General features: G+C 34.1%; 4 protein-coding genes across 4 annotated transcripts in view; 3 read left to right on the plus strand and 1 right to left on the minus strand.

The window, feature by feature from the left end:
* LOC111640800 (kappaPI-actitoxin-Avd3d-like) overlaps window positions 1-3446 on the plus strand; it is a 28254-nt gene extending 24808 nt beyond the window's left edge. Inside the window, exons 2-3 of the mRNA XM_023386861.1 lie at window positions 3053-3220; window positions 3290-3446. Coding sequence (XP_023242629.1) covers window positions 3053-3220; window positions 3290-3324 — 203 coding nt within the window. The 3' untranslated portion in view covers window positions 3325-3446. The remainder of the gene's footprint in view (window positions 1-3052; window positions 3221-3289) is intronic.
* Window positions 3447-10105: 6659 nt separating this feature from the next.
* LOC111640806 (kunitz-type serine protease inhibitor LmKTT-1a-like) lies at window positions 10106-11945 on the minus strand. Its single transcript, XM_023386869.1, has 3 exons — window positions 10948-11945; window positions 10384-10548; window positions 10106-10298 (listed from the first exon to the last, which is right to left on the minus strand). Exons 1-3 carry the CDS (start codon window positions 11012-11014, stop codon window positions 10288-10290), a joined length of 243 nt encoding a protein of 80 aa, XP_023242637.1. The 5' UTR covers window positions 11015-11945; the 3' UTR covers window positions 10106-10287.
* Window positions 11946-16391: 4446 nt separating this feature from the next.
* LOC111640804 lies at window positions 16392-17636 on the plus strand. The gene has a single exon (XM_023386867.1). The coding sequence runs from the start codon at window positions 16392-16394 to the stop codon at window positions 17634-17636; it is 1245 nt and encodes a 414-aa protein (XP_023242635.1).
* A 25-nt stretch (window positions 17637-17661) lies between these two features.
* LOC111640805 overlaps window positions 17662-18687 on the plus strand; it is a 3127-nt gene continuing 2101 nt past the window's right edge. The window contains exon 1 of the mRNA XM_023386868.1: window positions 17662-18677. Within this exon, the coding sequence (XP_023242636.1) occupies window positions 17662-18677 (1016 nt within the window). The remainder of the gene's footprint in view (window positions 18678-18687) is intronic.

Raw genomic sequence — 18687 nt, forward strand, 5'->3', positions numbered from 1 at the left:
GACGGTACCCGGACTTTCAGAGTTTGAGCAACTTTGACTTACTTCGTTGATAGTTTTAAAATGTCTCTGTAGATCCTCTTCCGTATTAACGTTGAACAACGATTCGTTGGGTATAAAATTCTTTAGTCCAACGTTTAACTTTGCTCCAAACATGGCCTCTTAGGGGCTGCAGTTTATACCAGTATGGTGCGCTTGATTTTTCATCAGTAGTACAAAACGTAATCCTTCCGACCATTTGTTAGTATTATTAATCTCCAACCAAGAACTAAGCATATTTTCTACGTCTTGATTACATCTTTCTACTGAACCCTGACTTTGTGATTGCCTGGGCTTTCCATGCACCATTTTTAACTCGGACCACATATTACACATTTCTTTGATGATATTATTGGCGAATTCTCTGCCATTATCACTTTGTAGAATACTCGGTGCACCAAAAATTATTAAAAAAACCAAAAGAATATATGCTACTTCTTCAGTCCTTTTGTTTTTAGCTCGTTTAATCGATTATTCATATCACTTAATGATTCCTCCATGATCGTTACTTTTGTCAAAGAAAAAAGATTAACTACTGGTCACATAAATTTAAAATTCGGTACTAAATGCAATACGCGTGAGCAAGTAAGATGTAAGTTCTGATTGGCTAACTATGTCGGATGATCACTCCTCAACATATTATTATCACTTTGCCCGACTAGGTGGTAGCAGTATTCATAATGACCGGTCAATTTAATAAATTATTGAAATTTATTACAATGCCCGATTTTGTTGGTCATTATTTATAATGCCCGGGCATTATTCATAATGCCCGTATTAATCACTTTGTCCATAACATATATACAAAAGGTAAATTCTTTACAAAATGAGTCTTTGTTTATTATCTGATAAATGTATACTTTTTTCGTCAATTGTTCACAATTGCAGATGCCTTTTGTGTAAAATCCAAATCGGATGTATATAAGCTAATAAATGTTCTCGTTAATCTTATCTCGCCTTTTGGTTCGTTCACGGTTACAAGAGATCACCACATAGAGTCTCTCAAGTCTCCGTAGATATAACAGAAATAAATTACACAAAATAAATTGTAGCTATGCGTCGATTCCGCGCGACACATCCGAGCATGTAAGCCGAACAATAGTGTGGGGAGAGTGAGCAATCAAGAGTTGCATGGCGCTCAAACAAAAGACGAATCGACGAGATTTGAAAATCGCGTAACTCCGGGTTCGCGTAAGTCGGGGTATGACTGTACAATAAAATATTTGTATTTAATTGGCATAACTTTTATTCATTCTGTGTATTTATAAATTCTATTGTTTCTTGTGATAAAGGAGTCTAAACGGAAAATTCAGTTTTCAATATGCAATGAATCTACGAGATCTCAGATTAATCGAAAATAATCTCAACTTTCTGGGGAAACTGATGTTCTATAAGGAGCTAGAAATCTCGTTAATTAATATTATTTAAATTAAGTTTTGCTTGTAGATTCATATTTTTCGCATGAGTATTCTCCATATGTAATGTCTAGGTACTGTACATATTTATTAACAGATGGGAATCTACTTATATGGAATTGTATCCTATAAGTCTGCTGTGACATCACTCTATATGGGTTATTCAAACGTATAGATTAAGTTTTAACCTTAAAACTTAACCTGAATACATTTTAATAATTACTGAATAATTAAATTCCAAATATATCGATACGTACTGTACTGTACATTAATAATTTAAGCATCTGCATAGGAACAAGTTTTCCGTAGAAAATCTTTTCGTGAGATATCTCTCTTGGCAGATCCCTTCTGTGGTGCATTGCCTTAGGTTTTAGGTTAGGTTAGGTTAGATTAATCCAATTCAAAAATCTACGAACAATCTCTATAGGGAGTAATAGGATCATTCTCAAAATTTTTTAGAAGAAGCCTAGACTAATTGCTATGACAGTCACACACAGACAGAGAGTTATAGGGACATTCAATTGACCTCCTAAAATTTGCTTTGTACATTTTTTTTTCTTCAGTTTGATTGAAATGACTACTTTATAAAGTAATGGTATTTTTGTAAGAGTACAGTGGTACCTCAGGATACGAAATTAATCCGTTCCGAAACTGAGATCGTATCATGAAAATGTCGTAAGGTGAATCAACTTTTCCCATACGATTACATAATTCGTTCCAACGCGAAAAACATACTCAAATTAAAGCCAAGTAATACATTTAAAAAAATAACTGTAGTAAGGAAAACAAATGAAAAATGCGAATTAATGTAACGTCGTATGGTGAGTTTTTGTTCGTATCGTGGAGCAAAAATATGTTCGAATTTCATGTCGTATCCTGAAAATTTCGTATGCTGGGGCGTTCGTATCCTGAGGTACCACTGTATTCTAAATATTCGTGTATTTTAGTAGTTTTTACACTGAAGTACTGTATTGATAATTGGAGTTCTCATATACTTGAATGGATAAACTGCTAAACAATGATCGCGGGTTCGGCCTCACCAAAAGGCTGGTCGAGTGGAATTTATCGAGTTTTTTTCACCTGCGTAACACCTGAAAAAGGACTTGTTTCCTACTGAAAGTCGTCGTTGGAGGTATATGGATCTCTCACGATTTATGTTTCTTTATCCCATTTAACTTACATTTCTAGAGCGATGAGAGGATTCTTTCCTAAAAATGTTACCTTAACTTAAACTTTCTAAAATTATTTATAATTTTGGTAAAATTTAGTAAATGATAAACACTGAAAACTCATGCATTTTATACCTCAATAATTAGACGTTGGTAAATTGTGATATAATTTGAAAATGAGAACACATATGTTATTTATAAATGCGTTTATTGACACACATATCTGCAACATACTAAAACGTATTTATTTTAAATAACATAAATAAGCCGCAATCAACAGTCGAATATTCAAATTGTCTACAAGATGAATAGCATAATACCACTTTGTATCGCTCTCTTTATCGTTGGCATTAAGAGTGAAGAGGGGGGTAAGTAACATCATTTTATGAGTTTCATATTTATTATACAAATTTATTTATTTATTTAACTTAGCTGATTGTTGTATGCTGGAAAAGGACAAAGGATTGTGTCTTGCAATTTTTCCAAGTTATTTTTATAATGCCAATAGTAGTCGATGTGAAGAATTTAATTACGGTGGGTGTGGAGGAAATTGCAACAGATTTCCTAATTTAATCGAATGCTGTGAGACTTGCGGAGGAGGTAGGTTATTTAATTTGATATAAAAAAGTAATTTACGTTTAAAACTATATTTAAATAATTTAATTACAGGTAATTGCGTAGAAGAGACCACTCCATTATCTTAAATGGATGAAACATGTGGCACTTGAACATGTAGCACTTTACAAATCCATATTTGAAAGAGCACCACTTGCAATTATTCTGTTTTACTTCAAATAATTCAAATAAAATTTGCCTGATTATTGTTTTCTTCTAGAATCTCATTTATCTTAATTAGAACTAATATATTATTATTATCGTTTAATGAATTCACCATTCGATTGACGGCTGTAGGATTAATTGGATAAGACATGACAACGCTAAGGTGATCGGTCAAAGGTGAATGCCTTCTGGAAGGAATTTTACAAGAAACTGGCCCCTATTTAGGTGTTACTCATGTGAAAAACCCGAAACCCTCTTGGCCATTGATGAGGTGTGAATCCTCCTCCAACCACCAATGTTCGGTGTTCTTGTCCACTCGGCCATTAGTGGGCACCGACAGAAGAATTTATGTTGTTGATGATGACTCCAGATCGTTAACAGGATGGTTCAAAGTCAGTTACCCATATTTTCGTATTATTTTCTGCATTTAATCTCATTTGTTAAAACTATGTTATTATACATAAGCTAAGCGAAAAATTGAAAGATTGAATTCCAATTGAGAAAAATTCTCAAGATAGTTACCGGAGAAATTCGAAATTTTGAAAAAAAATGCAACAATTTAAATTGTATTTTTCTTTGTTTTTTAACGTTTTTTCACTCTTTGGGCACTAAGAGGCTTTCTTTTTATACCCATCAATCGGCCGTCTTCACTTACACTTGAGGATGAGAGACAGGACCTGATATACTGTATCTCGAACAGATTTCCAGGAAAAATTCCTGAGTTTACTTTGCTCAAATTAAAATAATTAAATAAAAATTCATTAATGTAATTATTTGTCTGCACTCCTCCTGGAAAATTGTATGCTGATGCTCATGGTTGTAAATACAGTATACAGTATTTATTACATAAGCGTAAACTTTAGATTACTGTAAAGTGAAAACTGATTGTGTTTCTGCTTTGATACACCGAATCCTTGTAAGGCTGGTAGTGTTTACAAAGAATCAGTGTAAATTACAAAAATACGCGTAGATGGAAGCGCGACCCCTGTATTAGATCGCCAAAGGTAAATCTTTTAGCACGATATAAAGTCAAATTTTTTTTTTAAAAAAACATTAACTCTAAGGTGGCAAAAAGTATAAATCTAGGGCCTAGAGTTATATTTTTATCTGAATAAAAAAGACGGGAACTCAACAGAAACAAGTTGTTGCCAATCTTTATAAATGTGTATAATAATGTATTTTGTGCTATTTATTTACTATATATCAATATGTTGACTTTCTCTTTCCAAAGTCGATTGAAACCTAACATGGTGATTTAGGCATGGTGATTTTATAGTGTCCGAAATTGCTTCGGAATTTTTCGTAGATTTTCTTATAATACTCTACAATTTTAGGTTGCCATAGAAGCAGAACCTAATCACCCCAACCTAAATTTGTAGTGATTTAATATATTTGATGTTCGTGTCTCCTTTTTTATAAATTGACGAATCTGTTGCATTTCGATTTTCTATGAATATTTAGTAAATAAATTCTATACTATTATATTCAATTATCTTCTGACGAATTTGTAAATAGTTATAATATTGTAACTAAGCTTTGAAAGATTTCATGTTAAAGTCAATCGCTGCTTCACATATTAGCAACTACGATTTTGTTAAGGATCTCATACTTTTCGGACCAACCTTAAAGGAGCAAAAGTCAATGAGAAAGAAATAAATTTAATGAAGTGCGATGGTCGCACGCTTGATTCAACAGATGGGCATAAATGTGTGTTTGTCGATGCGAAGTTTTCAGTCCAATGTACAAGCAACATTACAGATTCTCGTACGATATCAAGTAGCCCATGATACAGCTATACGCTACATAAATCTACATAAAACTGACCTCATGAATTCCTGTTCGCATTGGGACCTCGCGTAATTTAAACACGTAACTTACTAAAATCATGACATTATAATAATAATATAACAAAACATCCAAGTAGGTTTATGCCTTATTTATTTTCGATATGATGTACTTAATGAATTACAAAATATTTCAATATCAAGAAGATACTATTTGCCATTTGTTACTGGGTATTAACAATCACCTGTAAAAAACAATAAAGTATTCAAAGTAAATCAAAGAGGCAATAATTTATTTAGCGCGGATAGACTCACCTCTAACGCAAGTTGAACAACAATCATCATAGTTGTCGAAATTGTTACAGTTTCCACATTCTGTAGGTCCACCAAGTAATCGAAGCTGGCATTCATCGGTCTCATTGTCGTAAAAATATCGAGAATAATATCTATTACAGTCATCTAAATCTAATGGTAGAGAACAGCATTCACCTGGAAATTTAAAAAAATACATCAATTCTACAGTTTAATGGCTAACATAGTATCAAGAGGACGCTTTAAAACATGAACATAGCCATTTTCATGTTTTAAAGCGCCCTCTAGTGGCCAAGTGGATAAAACCACTAAACATTGGTAATTGGGCGTGGGTTCGTGCCTGGCCAACGGGTCGGCCACGTGAAGTTTTCCGGGTTTTCTTCAAGTTTGTAACGTGTAGAAAACACTTTTTATGGCCTAAATAGAAGCCAATTTCCCATAGAAAATCTCCCAGCAAAAATTTCCGTGGCAAATCACTGGACGATCTGCCATGGGGGCAGATGACTTTTTATTTTGTGATCAAATAGCCACAAAAGGGGTGAGAATCGGAAGTTACTTTTAAAATCAGCTACATTTATAACCTTTAAGTTCCAGACAAAATGGCCGATTTTGAAACTATACACTTATTTACTGAACGTATACTTACTATCTTGTGAATTTACTCGGACAAAAAACATAATGAAGCAAATTAATATGACAGTTTTCATTATATTTGAAGTTATCTTTATTTCCTATATTGATATAGTGAATGTGGGCACGATGTATATTTATATAAGTCTATAGAATAGATCAACGACTGATATTTGTGACACAAGTGTGATGTGTTGATTCATCGTGCAATTTCAAATACTAACTTTATTGGATTTGAATTGAATACGTTACAGACATAATGTAAACACATTTGAGGTCTTTGTTGTTATTTCCACATCTCTCTCATTAAGTACACGTTCTCAATTCTGAAATCTGTAATATACATAAAAGTACATGTGTATTTATTAATTATATATTGCGAAAATATAATATTTAAAGAATATTTTAAATAATGTATTATTTGGATTATATTATATTCCTAATATCCGAGGAACCCCCTTAACAAACCACAAAAAATTCATGACTTCCAGCCTATTCTGCAAATATGAAAGAAACTAATAAACGATATTTGTCCATTGTCCATTGTCCATTGTAACTTTGTCGTATCTCAACCAAAACCTGGCCTTGAAAACAAAGAACATTTCCTGTTTTAAGGCCATTTATCTAACAGAACTAATGTGTTGTGAATGTGATGTTATATTTACAAAATCCTCTCCTATTTTAAAAAGAATAGGTTGTATTAATTATAAGTTCAATTTGAAATTTATTGATATTTTTAAATTAGAACGAGATAAAGGTGTATCATCGGTTTTCCATCATCCTTGGTTTCATATCTTTGACAAATTAACTGTTCTGATCGTTTAAAATGCCGCGGAGTCATTAAAGTATTACGTGTTAATTGCAGAAGAAGAAGAAAATAAATTGTTGGTATTCAAGCTTCTTTCAAGATCCTTCAAGAATATATATATATATTTGTATCTTGCTAAAGTACATATTATTGAAATATTAATCTACCTGTTTCACTTTTATCAGAAAATTTTCTTGGGGAAAATGATTTATATACATAAAATGAAGATGTTGTTCAATGATAATTAGTCGGAAAATTTCAAGTGTCTTCTAGTAATTTTTTCTCAATTAAAGAGGATGCCGGACAATTATTTCCAGAATAATTGAGAGCGTACATACACTTTAATATTTTATGCATTTTCTGCGGATAAAATGTAGAAAATTTGGCTTATACTTAAGTTATACATTTTATATTAAAACACGGAGATAAATACAAAAAATAAAGAAAGAAACGATTTTAAATAAACATTAAGCATTTCTGATTACTGTTCTTGCTGCTATTTAAGCGAAGGAATGTAGAAAATAATGCATACTTTGCAATAAATCGTTTATACTTTTTAAACTTTTGATAAACATTTCTTCAATACTATAGAAATTAATAAATCAACATTTCAAAGATGTGCTGAAGGGTTGCTTTTCAGAAAGGAAACAAAACTTTATAAAAATAAAGCACATATTTCATTATTGTAGGAAGAAGTTCAGCTAATATACTAATATAAACAATTGAGTCGATGATTTAACGTTGTTTCAAAGAGTTATTATCTGATTATGATACTATCGGCTGAAATCTGTGAAATGTGTTTTTTATACATATAAATACACAGAGCATTAGATAAGGAAGCAGTTTGCTTGACAGAGCATTCTCTCGTTTTATATTCTATCGTTTATATGCAACAGAGCACCAAATAATAGTGTTTATTAAATGAACACTGTATTAATGGCCTTTTTAGAACAACAGTCCGCATAATGGAGCAATGTTCTAAGGATGATCTGTAAGGATTTATCTTTTATCACACAGTACATAAGCACAACGACAGGGCTCTCTACACTGCGGTACTTTTTGAAATATGTCATATGATTAAAACAAAACGAGTGGAGGAAGTTGGTGATGTTGAACAGGACGTCCACAAAGTTAAGTCCACGAAGTCACTTGCAGTTATCAAGATCTTTAGTCATAGTTGGTTTATAATATAATATGGTGTCAACAGTAGATGCGTTTTCTTTAAACCCTTATTGATTTTGGTGCATGATGCATGTTTGATAGATTTATAAATAAATAATTCTAGCAAACATTTTATAAAATGTCTGAAAAATTTACATAACATTGATTGAGGGTAGTTATTAATATCTGCATGACTTTTATTAATTGAAATTATCATGTAATATTTACTCTTCAAGGATAGATACATTGATAAAGGTAGAACAATTATATCAGTTGTGAATTTTAGAACTTCAGCATAAATATTATCTACAGTATATCAAATAAAAAAGATATTTCTAAAAGCAAAAGTATTTTGTTAGATAGTTTTTTATATTTGTTGTTGATATGTGAACGAGTCGGAAATTCTCTTATATTTCTCTAATTATCTGCAAAAGTTTGGCAATTAGAATTTTCATCAGACAGGTGCTACCATTACAATATATTTCGTTAATGTGAGGATTGTTTTCAACGCTTTACAGTTTCTACAGGTAATTTTTAATCGTTCTCCAGTATTCTACATAAGAATAAAGTAAATATTTTAATTACAGCGGAACAATTTTAGAAATACGCGTGTAAAGTTTGATAGAAAGTGTTAATAGGAATCAGTTTAAAATCAAATTTATTTTTCTTTGTTAATCTAACAAGTCTTATAACTGTTGTATAGAACCCAATATAAATAGAAACATTGACGAATTCAGGATTATTTTATCCCACTGGAAGCTCAAGAGCAATAATTTGCTCCTATCTCAACTTCCAACCTTCCTAAAAATTTGCAGTTTAAGCAAATTTGTCTGTTTATGAAAAAGTCCAAAGCTACACATTATACGATTTGTTTATCGATCGTTATTAGGCAAATTTTCTAAGTTGCTATGTTTCTATCCTAAAAGATACTTTGCAAAAAGCTCGATATTATGTCATATGTCAGTCACTTTTACGATTATAATTTGTGGAATGTTTTACTTTATTCAAGGGGAGGGCAATCCTCTGCGGATTCCCCTGAACATAAACCATTTAGAATATATATATATATATTTCAATGTAATGTGTCATTCTGAATTGGTGTACGAGTAGTTTCAATGAAATTAATATTTTTGTTACATTTCTTTTTTTTTCTTTTTTTTTGCTCTTTAGATACCGAGATTAATTTCAATATTGTACGTTTTATGTGTTTTATTCAATAAACGTATTATGAGTAATAAACATAAAAATGTATCATTTTAGTTAAATCGGATATAAACAGCGCAAGGGTAATATGAAATCGAGTTCAGACACAGAATAATTGAAATCGATTTCATATCAGGGAGGTATTTTGAATGGGTTGGTTGCGTTGGAAGTCTTTACATTGACACACGTAGCGCATAATATGAATTATAAAACATCCACTAATGTACCGTAATACAGTATTTGACTAATACATTTTTTAATATGAGACTTTTTACATAGACTCTCCATACTCACTTTTAATGACACAAATTTATTACCACTAAATTTCCACATCTCAATGAGCAATTCTTTATTGTGTTATCGTCACAATGCCGTGCGCAATTTTTAATCATATTGTTAATTTATTTAATTTATAATATACACTTGATTTTAGTAGTGTCTTGCCCCTGTACGTCATACTTNACACAAATTTATTACCACTAAATTTCCACATCTCAATGAGCAATTCTTTATTGTGTTATCGTCACAATGCCGTGCGCAATTTTTAATCATATTGTTAATTTATTTAATTTATAATATACACTTGATTTTAGTAGTGTCTTGCCCCTGTACGTCATACTTCTCCTGTTAACAATGAAGTCATGCTGGTAATCTATCTAACTCTGTTTAGGGAAAACTTTTCAGAAGTTTGTAGTTTAAAACCCGAGGAAGGATAAATTAAAATAACGTGACTTCTAATGTAGATAGGAGGTCCATATACACGTAATCGGGACCTCCTGTCTCTAAGCTTTCTATAGTTTGTCTCTACTTTTATTTATCTACCACCGTTTTCGAGTTTAAGGAAGGACAAACAGACAGACAGACGACAGTGGAAATTTATAGGTCTACAATTTTTTCAAATTTCAGCCCAATTATAGCAAAGCAAGAAAATACTAGGCGTTACGTACAAGACCATTTCTATGAATCTATGGAATTCCAATTTGAGTTAATTAACAAGATCCTAAAATTAGAAAAGAATTTATTTGTTATTTATATAATGTAAAAAATAATCATTTATTTATTTATATAAAAAATAATTATTTTACCATGTTTGCAGATTTGACAACAACCACTTTCGCTGAGAAAATTGTTTCCGTTTCCTCCAGTTCCTCCATACAGAAAAATATCGCATGTACTCGTTTCAGAGTTATAATAGTATCTCTTTAGTAATGCCCTTCCTCGGCCGGCATCGGGTTTAGCAAAACAATCCTCTGAAAGTTAAGAATTTAAGTTATAAATATTTATGTTTAGCTTAAAATATTCAAGTAAAGGCACGGGTCTGAGAGTCCAGAGTTCGAATTCGGGTCAAATTATTTTACATACGGTGACCACCAGCGCTCGAATGTATTAAATCGTTGAACACATGTATTTAGTCACGGATTCGCGCCTCCACCAATCAGCTGGTAGAGTTTTTCAGGTTAGGAGCCAGTTTCTCATAGAAATTCGTTCCGTGTTGGGTTGCCTTATCTCATTAATCCATGCCAATATGAACATATGGCATGGAAACGCCTGGACGAATCCGTGATGAGTATGATTAAAAGGCTATTTAAGTGCCAATAGAGCGGAAAAATTCGAAAATAAAAATTTAAAAAAATACATTCGAAACTTACTTTTGGCATCAGCAAACGAATTAAATAGTAAACAAAGGATAGCAACAACTACCAAAATGGACTTCATGTCTAAGAAATTTATTCAAAATCTAATAAAATTTGTCTCTATTCATCTTATATATATATTATTTTCTTATAAATTTATGATTTTATATTATTGTTATTATTATTATTATTATTACAGAAAATTGTTTCCAGATGCGGTTTTATTTAGTAAGTTATTTTATGACTTAATTATAAATCATTAGAATGAGTATATACAACAGGCACAATGATTCTATATTAAGTAAAATGTTTTTGATTTATATCTCTTATATATCCCTTTGCATATGCTAAGACTAAGTAATTGGCAGAAAGAATTCAGAAATACTTAATTAAATCTTCGAGAAAATCGATACAATACATATGAAACAGATGGCATTTTATAATAGGGGTATTAAATATAACAATTACATTTCAGAGTTATAAAAATATTTAATCGTAATTTTAAACGAAATTAAAAGTTTAGTCCACCAATTTATAGAATTATTTTCTAATTTTGGGATATAAAGTTAAATTTTATGATATTTTGAGATACAATGTTAATACAATAACCATTCTTCCAATAATGAACGATCAGGAAAAACTGCACCAAACCCTTATTTTTGGGGAATGTACAGGATTGCCAGATACATGGAGTCACCTCCAGCCCAAACATGGCAATTACATGTTAATTATTCAAGCATTCTTTTTTAATTTTTGAGTTACCCCTTTGACTACATCTGGATCCGTTATTGCCAGGTGTCCTGCTGTACAAGAATATTGTACCGTTTAGTGGGGTAGAATCAATTGCGAGAGAACGTATCACGTGATAAATATTTTTTTACTTCAACACTGAAGCGACACCGTTTACACACAATGATACCGTGTTTCCCCGAAAATAAGACAGTGTCTTATATTAATTTTTGCTCTGAAAAATGCGCTAGGTCTTATTTTCAGGGAATGTCTTATTTTTTCCAGGAAGAAGAATTCACATTTATTATTGAACAAAAAAATTCCCAAGTCGAACTTACACGAGAGTGACGTATTTCCGGTGTGTCGAACTGTCGCCTTTTTATAGCGTCAACATCGGACTCGATGACCAATTAGTGCTTACTGAACCGTAGCACTATGCAAATGTCACGTGGCGTGATTCCCGGCCGACCAATTAGCCATCACCAGCCGTAACGTTATGCAAATCTGTGATTCCCAAGCCATAGCGGTATGCAAATCATGCTGTGTGGCGTAATTGTCTGCTGACCAATCAGTGGCTGTACTTTCAAAAAGCCAACAGCCACTTTCATCCATCTGTCGATGACCGTTACGACTAAAAAAAAACTACGCTAGGTCTTACTTTCAGGGGTAGGTCTTATATTTCGCAATTCAGCAAAATCTATGCTAGGTCTTATTTTCTGCGGATGTCTTATTTTCGGGGAAACACGGTAGCATACAGGAGTTTCACGCTATCATCTATTAGAGTAACCTCTCTATAAAAGTAACATATGCTTCAGTTTTCAGTATAATTTTAATATAATTTAATAATAATCAATTGTTAATTTGTTATTTATAAGTGAAGGCAAATTTAAATCTATCATCTTTCATTTTTGATTTCATATAATTATTTGCTCGGATTCATTAGGGGTGAAGATTGGTGTGGTTGGGTTGAGAGAGGGTGATAAAAACAATAGTGTTAGTCACTAAAATATACATTGATTGACTCGAGTGTGTTTACAGTAATGAAACTGCAAAACACAAAAATTTGCTTGAGCTTAGAGGGTGTTTGGGAGTGGAACCTCAGTATTTTTTCTAGGGTTTCGAAAAATATTCCTGCCAAATTTGGTGCAAATACGTTGAACGATATAGAACCCTTTATCTAACAAATGTATGTGTACATAATAAGTTAAAAGATGAGCTTTAGGGTTGGTTGGGGTAGGGACCTCCACAGTATCTTTTCTAGAGTATCAAAGAATACTCATGCCAAATTTTATGAGCATACATTGAGCGATACAGAACCCTTTGCCTAACAGCATACATACATATTTGACTTTTATATAGCATATAGATTGCATAGATTGTATAAGATACAAGAATTAAAATAAAAAAAAATATTGCATATAAGCCATTTTCACTTATTATTTATAACTGATTTGTGAATATTATTAAAATGTATTTCGCTTACGATTATTTTAAGTATAAATTTCAAAAACGAGAAGTTATACAAAATCGAAAAATGCAGTTTTTTCATAATCGTTTTAGAAAATATCAACAAATTTCGAAATTTATATTTATACTCTCAAAATGGTTAATTTTCAGAGTATAATTTTAATTAAAGATATTTTTGGGGAAGGTGAGTAATTTCTATATCTCTCTTCATATTTTCAAAATTTTTAAATTAATCATTAGTAATGAAAATAATTTAATTATTAATCTAAAATAATTTTAGAATCCTGTCTCAGTGATTAGTATTAAGTCTGAGCTGAACATTTCTCATTGATTAGTGTTATGTGTTGTATTTATGTGTTGTTTAGTTGTTTGTATGTGGGGAAGGCATAAATCGGGCTCTGTGTAAATCCAGAGAAGATTTAGAGACATAATAATAATAAGAAATAAATATTAATTAAACTAATGGATGCATGCATAGAAGAGGAGTCTTTGCCCCTCTTTCCACAAAGTTCTATCTATATAATTATTGATATAATTATGTTTTTTTTTTTTAATTATTCGAAATTAAACTTTCTACTTTAATTGTATTTTATAAAATGTTCCAACCGCTAGAATAAATCTAATAGAAAATTTCACGATGTTATAAACCACTGAAAAAAGATTATAAATTTATTTTTAAAATGGCTGAATTTCTCCACACCAGACTTAAATAAGCATTTAAAAATCTAACATAATGTTTTAAAAATATAACTGGATTCAAAACTATTATTTCTATTTCATTTATATTAGAAGTAATTTGTGTATTTTCTTTGTAATTTTAGTTTTGCTACTGTTATTTTAGTTCTTCTACTTATTAAATACTTGAATTTGCCGTTTAAAATCTTCAAAGTTCGATTTCTGTAAACGAGATTTAGTTTCCTCTATATTGTTTCGTCGATTTTCGTATATTATATGAAACTTTGTGCAACTTTAAGAAATAAGTTTCTTAATAATCCTGCCCCTAAGGCTTCCATATCTGGTCTCGTCTTTCATCTATCTAACTCCATTCTCGATATTAAGGAAATACGGACGGACGGACGAAAGTGGAAATTTATAGGTCTACAATTTTTTTCAAATTGCAACCCAATTAGTACAAATTAAAAGATTACTCGTAAGTACGGACAAAATAAGACGTATCAATTAAGTAGTGTTAATATAAAGTTCTGCTAATAAAAAACAAGAGGAAAGGTTGCCTACCCCTCACCTAGATTATTCACTGTCTTACTGACAGAAGTCGCAAAGGTTTCTGTAGTTTCATTGGGCTTAGTGTCAACATTAACTACTTGAAACCGCAACCCCCTTCTTATAATCAAAACAGTGGATAAGAATTTGATACACCTTTACACTACCCATGGTTGCAAGCATCTGTTAAAGCACAAAGGAAATACAGTATCTGCATTTGAAACTTTATTGAAACTTCTAACGAACTTCCCTGTTTCTTCTGTTTTTATGCTTGTAGTTGATACATTATTTACTATTTTCGAGCCAAAGAATGCTTGTTTCAGCAATACAATTCATGAAACTGTAACTGTTGTCATGTGCAACAGCACGAAATCCAATAATACCTTTAGGATGAAAATATAAGTACAGTGGAACCTCGGTATACGTCTGCTTTAGAATACGTCCAATTCGGAATACGTCCTGTTTGGACGAAACAAATTTTGCTCGGTATACGACTTTTGTTCGGTATACGACTTTTGTTCGGTATACGACTTAATTCAATTATACGCGCCATCTATGAACAAGTAGCACTATCGGTGTATTATACCACACTAGACGTTCGCGGTGCCACAATTTATAACTTTATTAAATTTTTTCTGATTTTAATTTGTAAGTAAAATGTTATTATTTTTATTAATCATGAATTGCAAAAAGGCAACAGAAAAAAATGACTAAAATCACAATGGAACTGAAAAAAGAGATTGTTGAGAACTATGAAGGTGGTAGCGTGTCCAAGATTTAACTGTTGCATACCATATTCCGAGAACGACGATATCGATAATCGTGAAAAGTAAAGATATTATTAAATCTGCTAACGTTGCGAAAGGAGTTAAATCAATTTCTAAACATAGATCGAAGACATTAAATCGTGTCGAGAAATTGCTTTTGCTTTGGATAACTGAAAAACAGTGTGCTGGTGACAGCGTATCAAAAGCAATTATTTGAGAGAAAGCTAAAAAGATACACGCTGATCTCGTGAAAAATCAAACAGGAACTAGCCAGGAAAGCGAGGTGTTTAAAGCCAGCCACTTTTTTAAAATTGAGAACGGATTAATCATTTTTACATTACTTCTAATGGGAAAGGTTGGTTTGGTATACGTCCTATTCGGTATAAGTCCAAACACCAGGAACGGATTAAGGTCGTATACCGAGGTTCCACTGTATTTTTTTTTAAATAGTTTGTCTGTAAATTTGCATTTTCTCTGTGAGATAATTACGAACTGACTTCAGTCCTGTTTTGGATCGTCGCATCGGCGCAGTCGTTGATCAATCCAACGATTGTGATACATTGTGGGTCTCCGTAATTCGCAAGCTTTCGTTTTGTATATCGTTCGTCAATTTTTGTCCAACCGTTCCGGAGTTACAGCTCCCGGAAATTTCCGGACTTGGATCAACTTTTTCCGGCCCGCTTCCGCCGGTAAGTGGACTTGTTATATATCATTCGACAGGGCTTTTTACGCCTATTCTTACGGTGCTACCGGTTTTTTCTTCCGTTCTTCCGTTCACGAGTTATCTCGACCGAAACTTTTCTTTTATAGGGCCGTCGTGCGGGCTTGTCGGGCCTCCGGTTCATCCCATATTCGGATGTTTCTTCTTTCAGGCCAATATCTTTCCGGACAGTGAATTCTGTCTCGTTTCCGCAAATAGTTTTTAAGTTATGGCCGTTTTTAAATTTCATAAGAACAAAGAAGGCAAAGGTCATTGACCTTCCACGTGGCCGGGTCAACATTCTACTTGACCCTAATTCGTCGGTTATTTTTCCGGTTTTCTCGGGTTCTTTTAGGCACATTCTTACGTGACATATATTAAACGGCAGCATAATTTTCGCTTATTATTAATCTTTTAAGCGTTGCTGCCTTCTATTTAAATTTTTCTAAATATTTCTAAATTATTTTTAATTTGTTACAACTCATTATCTGGGTGTTTCCCGGTATCTGTTACCGCGAATCCGTTAATCATAGTCTACCTAGCTTTACTTAGTTATAAGCGCTAGTTTAGGTGCCATGGCAGACTCGGACGTCGAACTGGACTCATCCACAATGGACTGTGAGGCCACCTCCAGGCCTGATTCTCCGTCAAGGTTTACCTTTGATGACGGGGCATATCTTACTCTGGAGGCTAAATTACTAGCGGAATCCAATGAACACCTTCAAAGGATCATGGATTTACTTCCCCCGCCAAGTAAATCTAACCCAATTGTTCCAGAAAAGAAGGAAATCAAGGAGCGTGTTGCCTCAATGTTTGCCAACATCAACGCAATGTACGGTAGTCTTGTAGAGCTTAGGGCTTCTAAGTCCAGCCCCACCACTATCCAATGTCAGTGCCAACAGTCGCAATCTAGGCCGGCCCCCTCCTACTCAGACATAGTGAAAACAAACATTCCTCAAAGCACAACCACCAAAACTATCTCCAAGTCAATTAATAAAAAGATAAAAAACGAAGGGTGCAGCAGCAGCTACGCCCTGATTGTGTACCCCAGAGATGCCAACGATGGAAATGTAACCATGAAAAGCATTCAAAGAAACATAATCAAAGATGTCAAACCAGACAAGCTAAAAATTAAGGTGACGGCCATAAAGCAAGTTAAAGGGGACGGGATCTGCTTCCGGACAAGCAGCTTGAGGGACGCTACTGTCCTAGAGCAGGCGATCCAAGGGCTCCCAGAGGTGCAACCACTGGTAAGGACCAAATTATCAGAAGGCAGACGCCCAAGGATGATTCTGCTAAACGTCCCCAGCTCGGTAGGAGACGACCACATCATAAGCACCTTATATGAGCAGAACGAATCCCTCCACAGCATAAAAAAGGAAGACTTCGTTGCCTCCACACGGTTCAGCACTGCCCTCACAAGGGGCAACACAAAAGAGAACTGTCGGCACATAGTGCTGTCAACAACGCCACACATTAGAAACCAACTAATTAAAGAAAAATATATCTCCATCTCTTGGGCTAATGTCCTTATCAACGACTATGTGCACATCACCCGCTGCTATCAGTGCTGTGGCTTTAATCATCTGGCACGCGACTGCACCTCAAAGCAAGTTTGCAGTCACTGTTCCAAGGCACACAGATACAGCGAGTGCACTAGGAGGGAACAGCCTTCTTGCTGCATCACTTGTAAAACAGCAAATAAAGACCTCGCTCCAGAAAGGCGCCAACCAACGAACCATAATGCGTTTGACCCCAAATGTCCGCAAACCATAAGAATAAGGGAGCAAATAATAAAGCAAACCAATTATGGGGACTAATCCTTACCAAAGCAATCTCAAGCTGATGCAAATAAACCTTCAAAGGTCAAAGGCAGCCACCACCGAAGCCATGCAAATGGCAAACACCTATCACACGGACATTTTGGTCGTCCAAGAGCCTTACTGTTACAACAGAAGGATTGCTCTCTTCGGCAGTCTCAACACTTTTAACCACTTCGACCCATCAGAGAACCCGCGGGCCGGCATCATCATTGTGAACAAGAACACCAACGCACACCAGTTGATCCAGCATACCTGCAGGAACTACACTACCATTATAATAAAGATTCACACTATCTCTCTGGCCATCATCTCCTTTTACTGTTCGCCATCAGAAGATATAACTCAACCGCTTGAGGACCTCCAAGAAACGATCCAACACCTAAAAGGAATCCCGATACTGATTGCTGGAGATTTCAATGCGAAATCTCAGATCTGGCACAGTCCAGTGGAAGATCCGAGGGGATACAAGGTAGTGGAGCTTATGAACAGTTACGATCTCCAATCCATGAATACCAGCAGGCTGGCGACCTACTCTTCCTCCACGGGGGAAAGTTGGGTCGACATCTGTCTGGCTAACCGCCCTCTAATTGCACAAGGGATCCAATGCAGTACCCTCGGAACGCATTCGGCCAGCGACCACCGCTATATCGAGACGGTGATCACAGCTATTGGGGTGATCAAGCACTACTGCATCCGGCAAAAAACTCATTGGGATCATTTTCAAGACTATATACGGAGGAACTGGATATCAGATCCACTAGTGAATATGGATACAATTGAACTGGAAGGGACCATAGACAAGCTCCAGAAGCTGATACTACAGGCCTACAATAACACCACCAAAACCTATACATCTAGGCAATCCGCCCCATGGTGGAATAGGGACCTGGCAAAGCAACGACGCAATCTTAGAAAATCAAGGAAGCGCTTTCGGCGGGAGCGCAATCAGGACAGGCGGGAGGAGCTCCGCCAGGACTACCTCACGCTCTTCCGGGACTACAAATCCTCGATCTGCAAGGCACGCACGGATTCCTGGAAGTCATTTTGC

This window comes from Centruroides sculpturatus, unplaced genomic scaffold (genome assembly GCF_000671375.1).
Source record: "Centruroides sculpturatus isolate CEXI.00-Female unplaced genomic scaffold, Cexi_2.0 scaffold1372, whole genome shotgun sequence".
In the NCBI taxonomy this organism is placed as follows: domain Eukaryota; kingdom Metazoa; phylum Arthropoda; class Arachnida; order Scorpiones; family Buthidae; genus Centruroides; species Centruroides sculpturatus.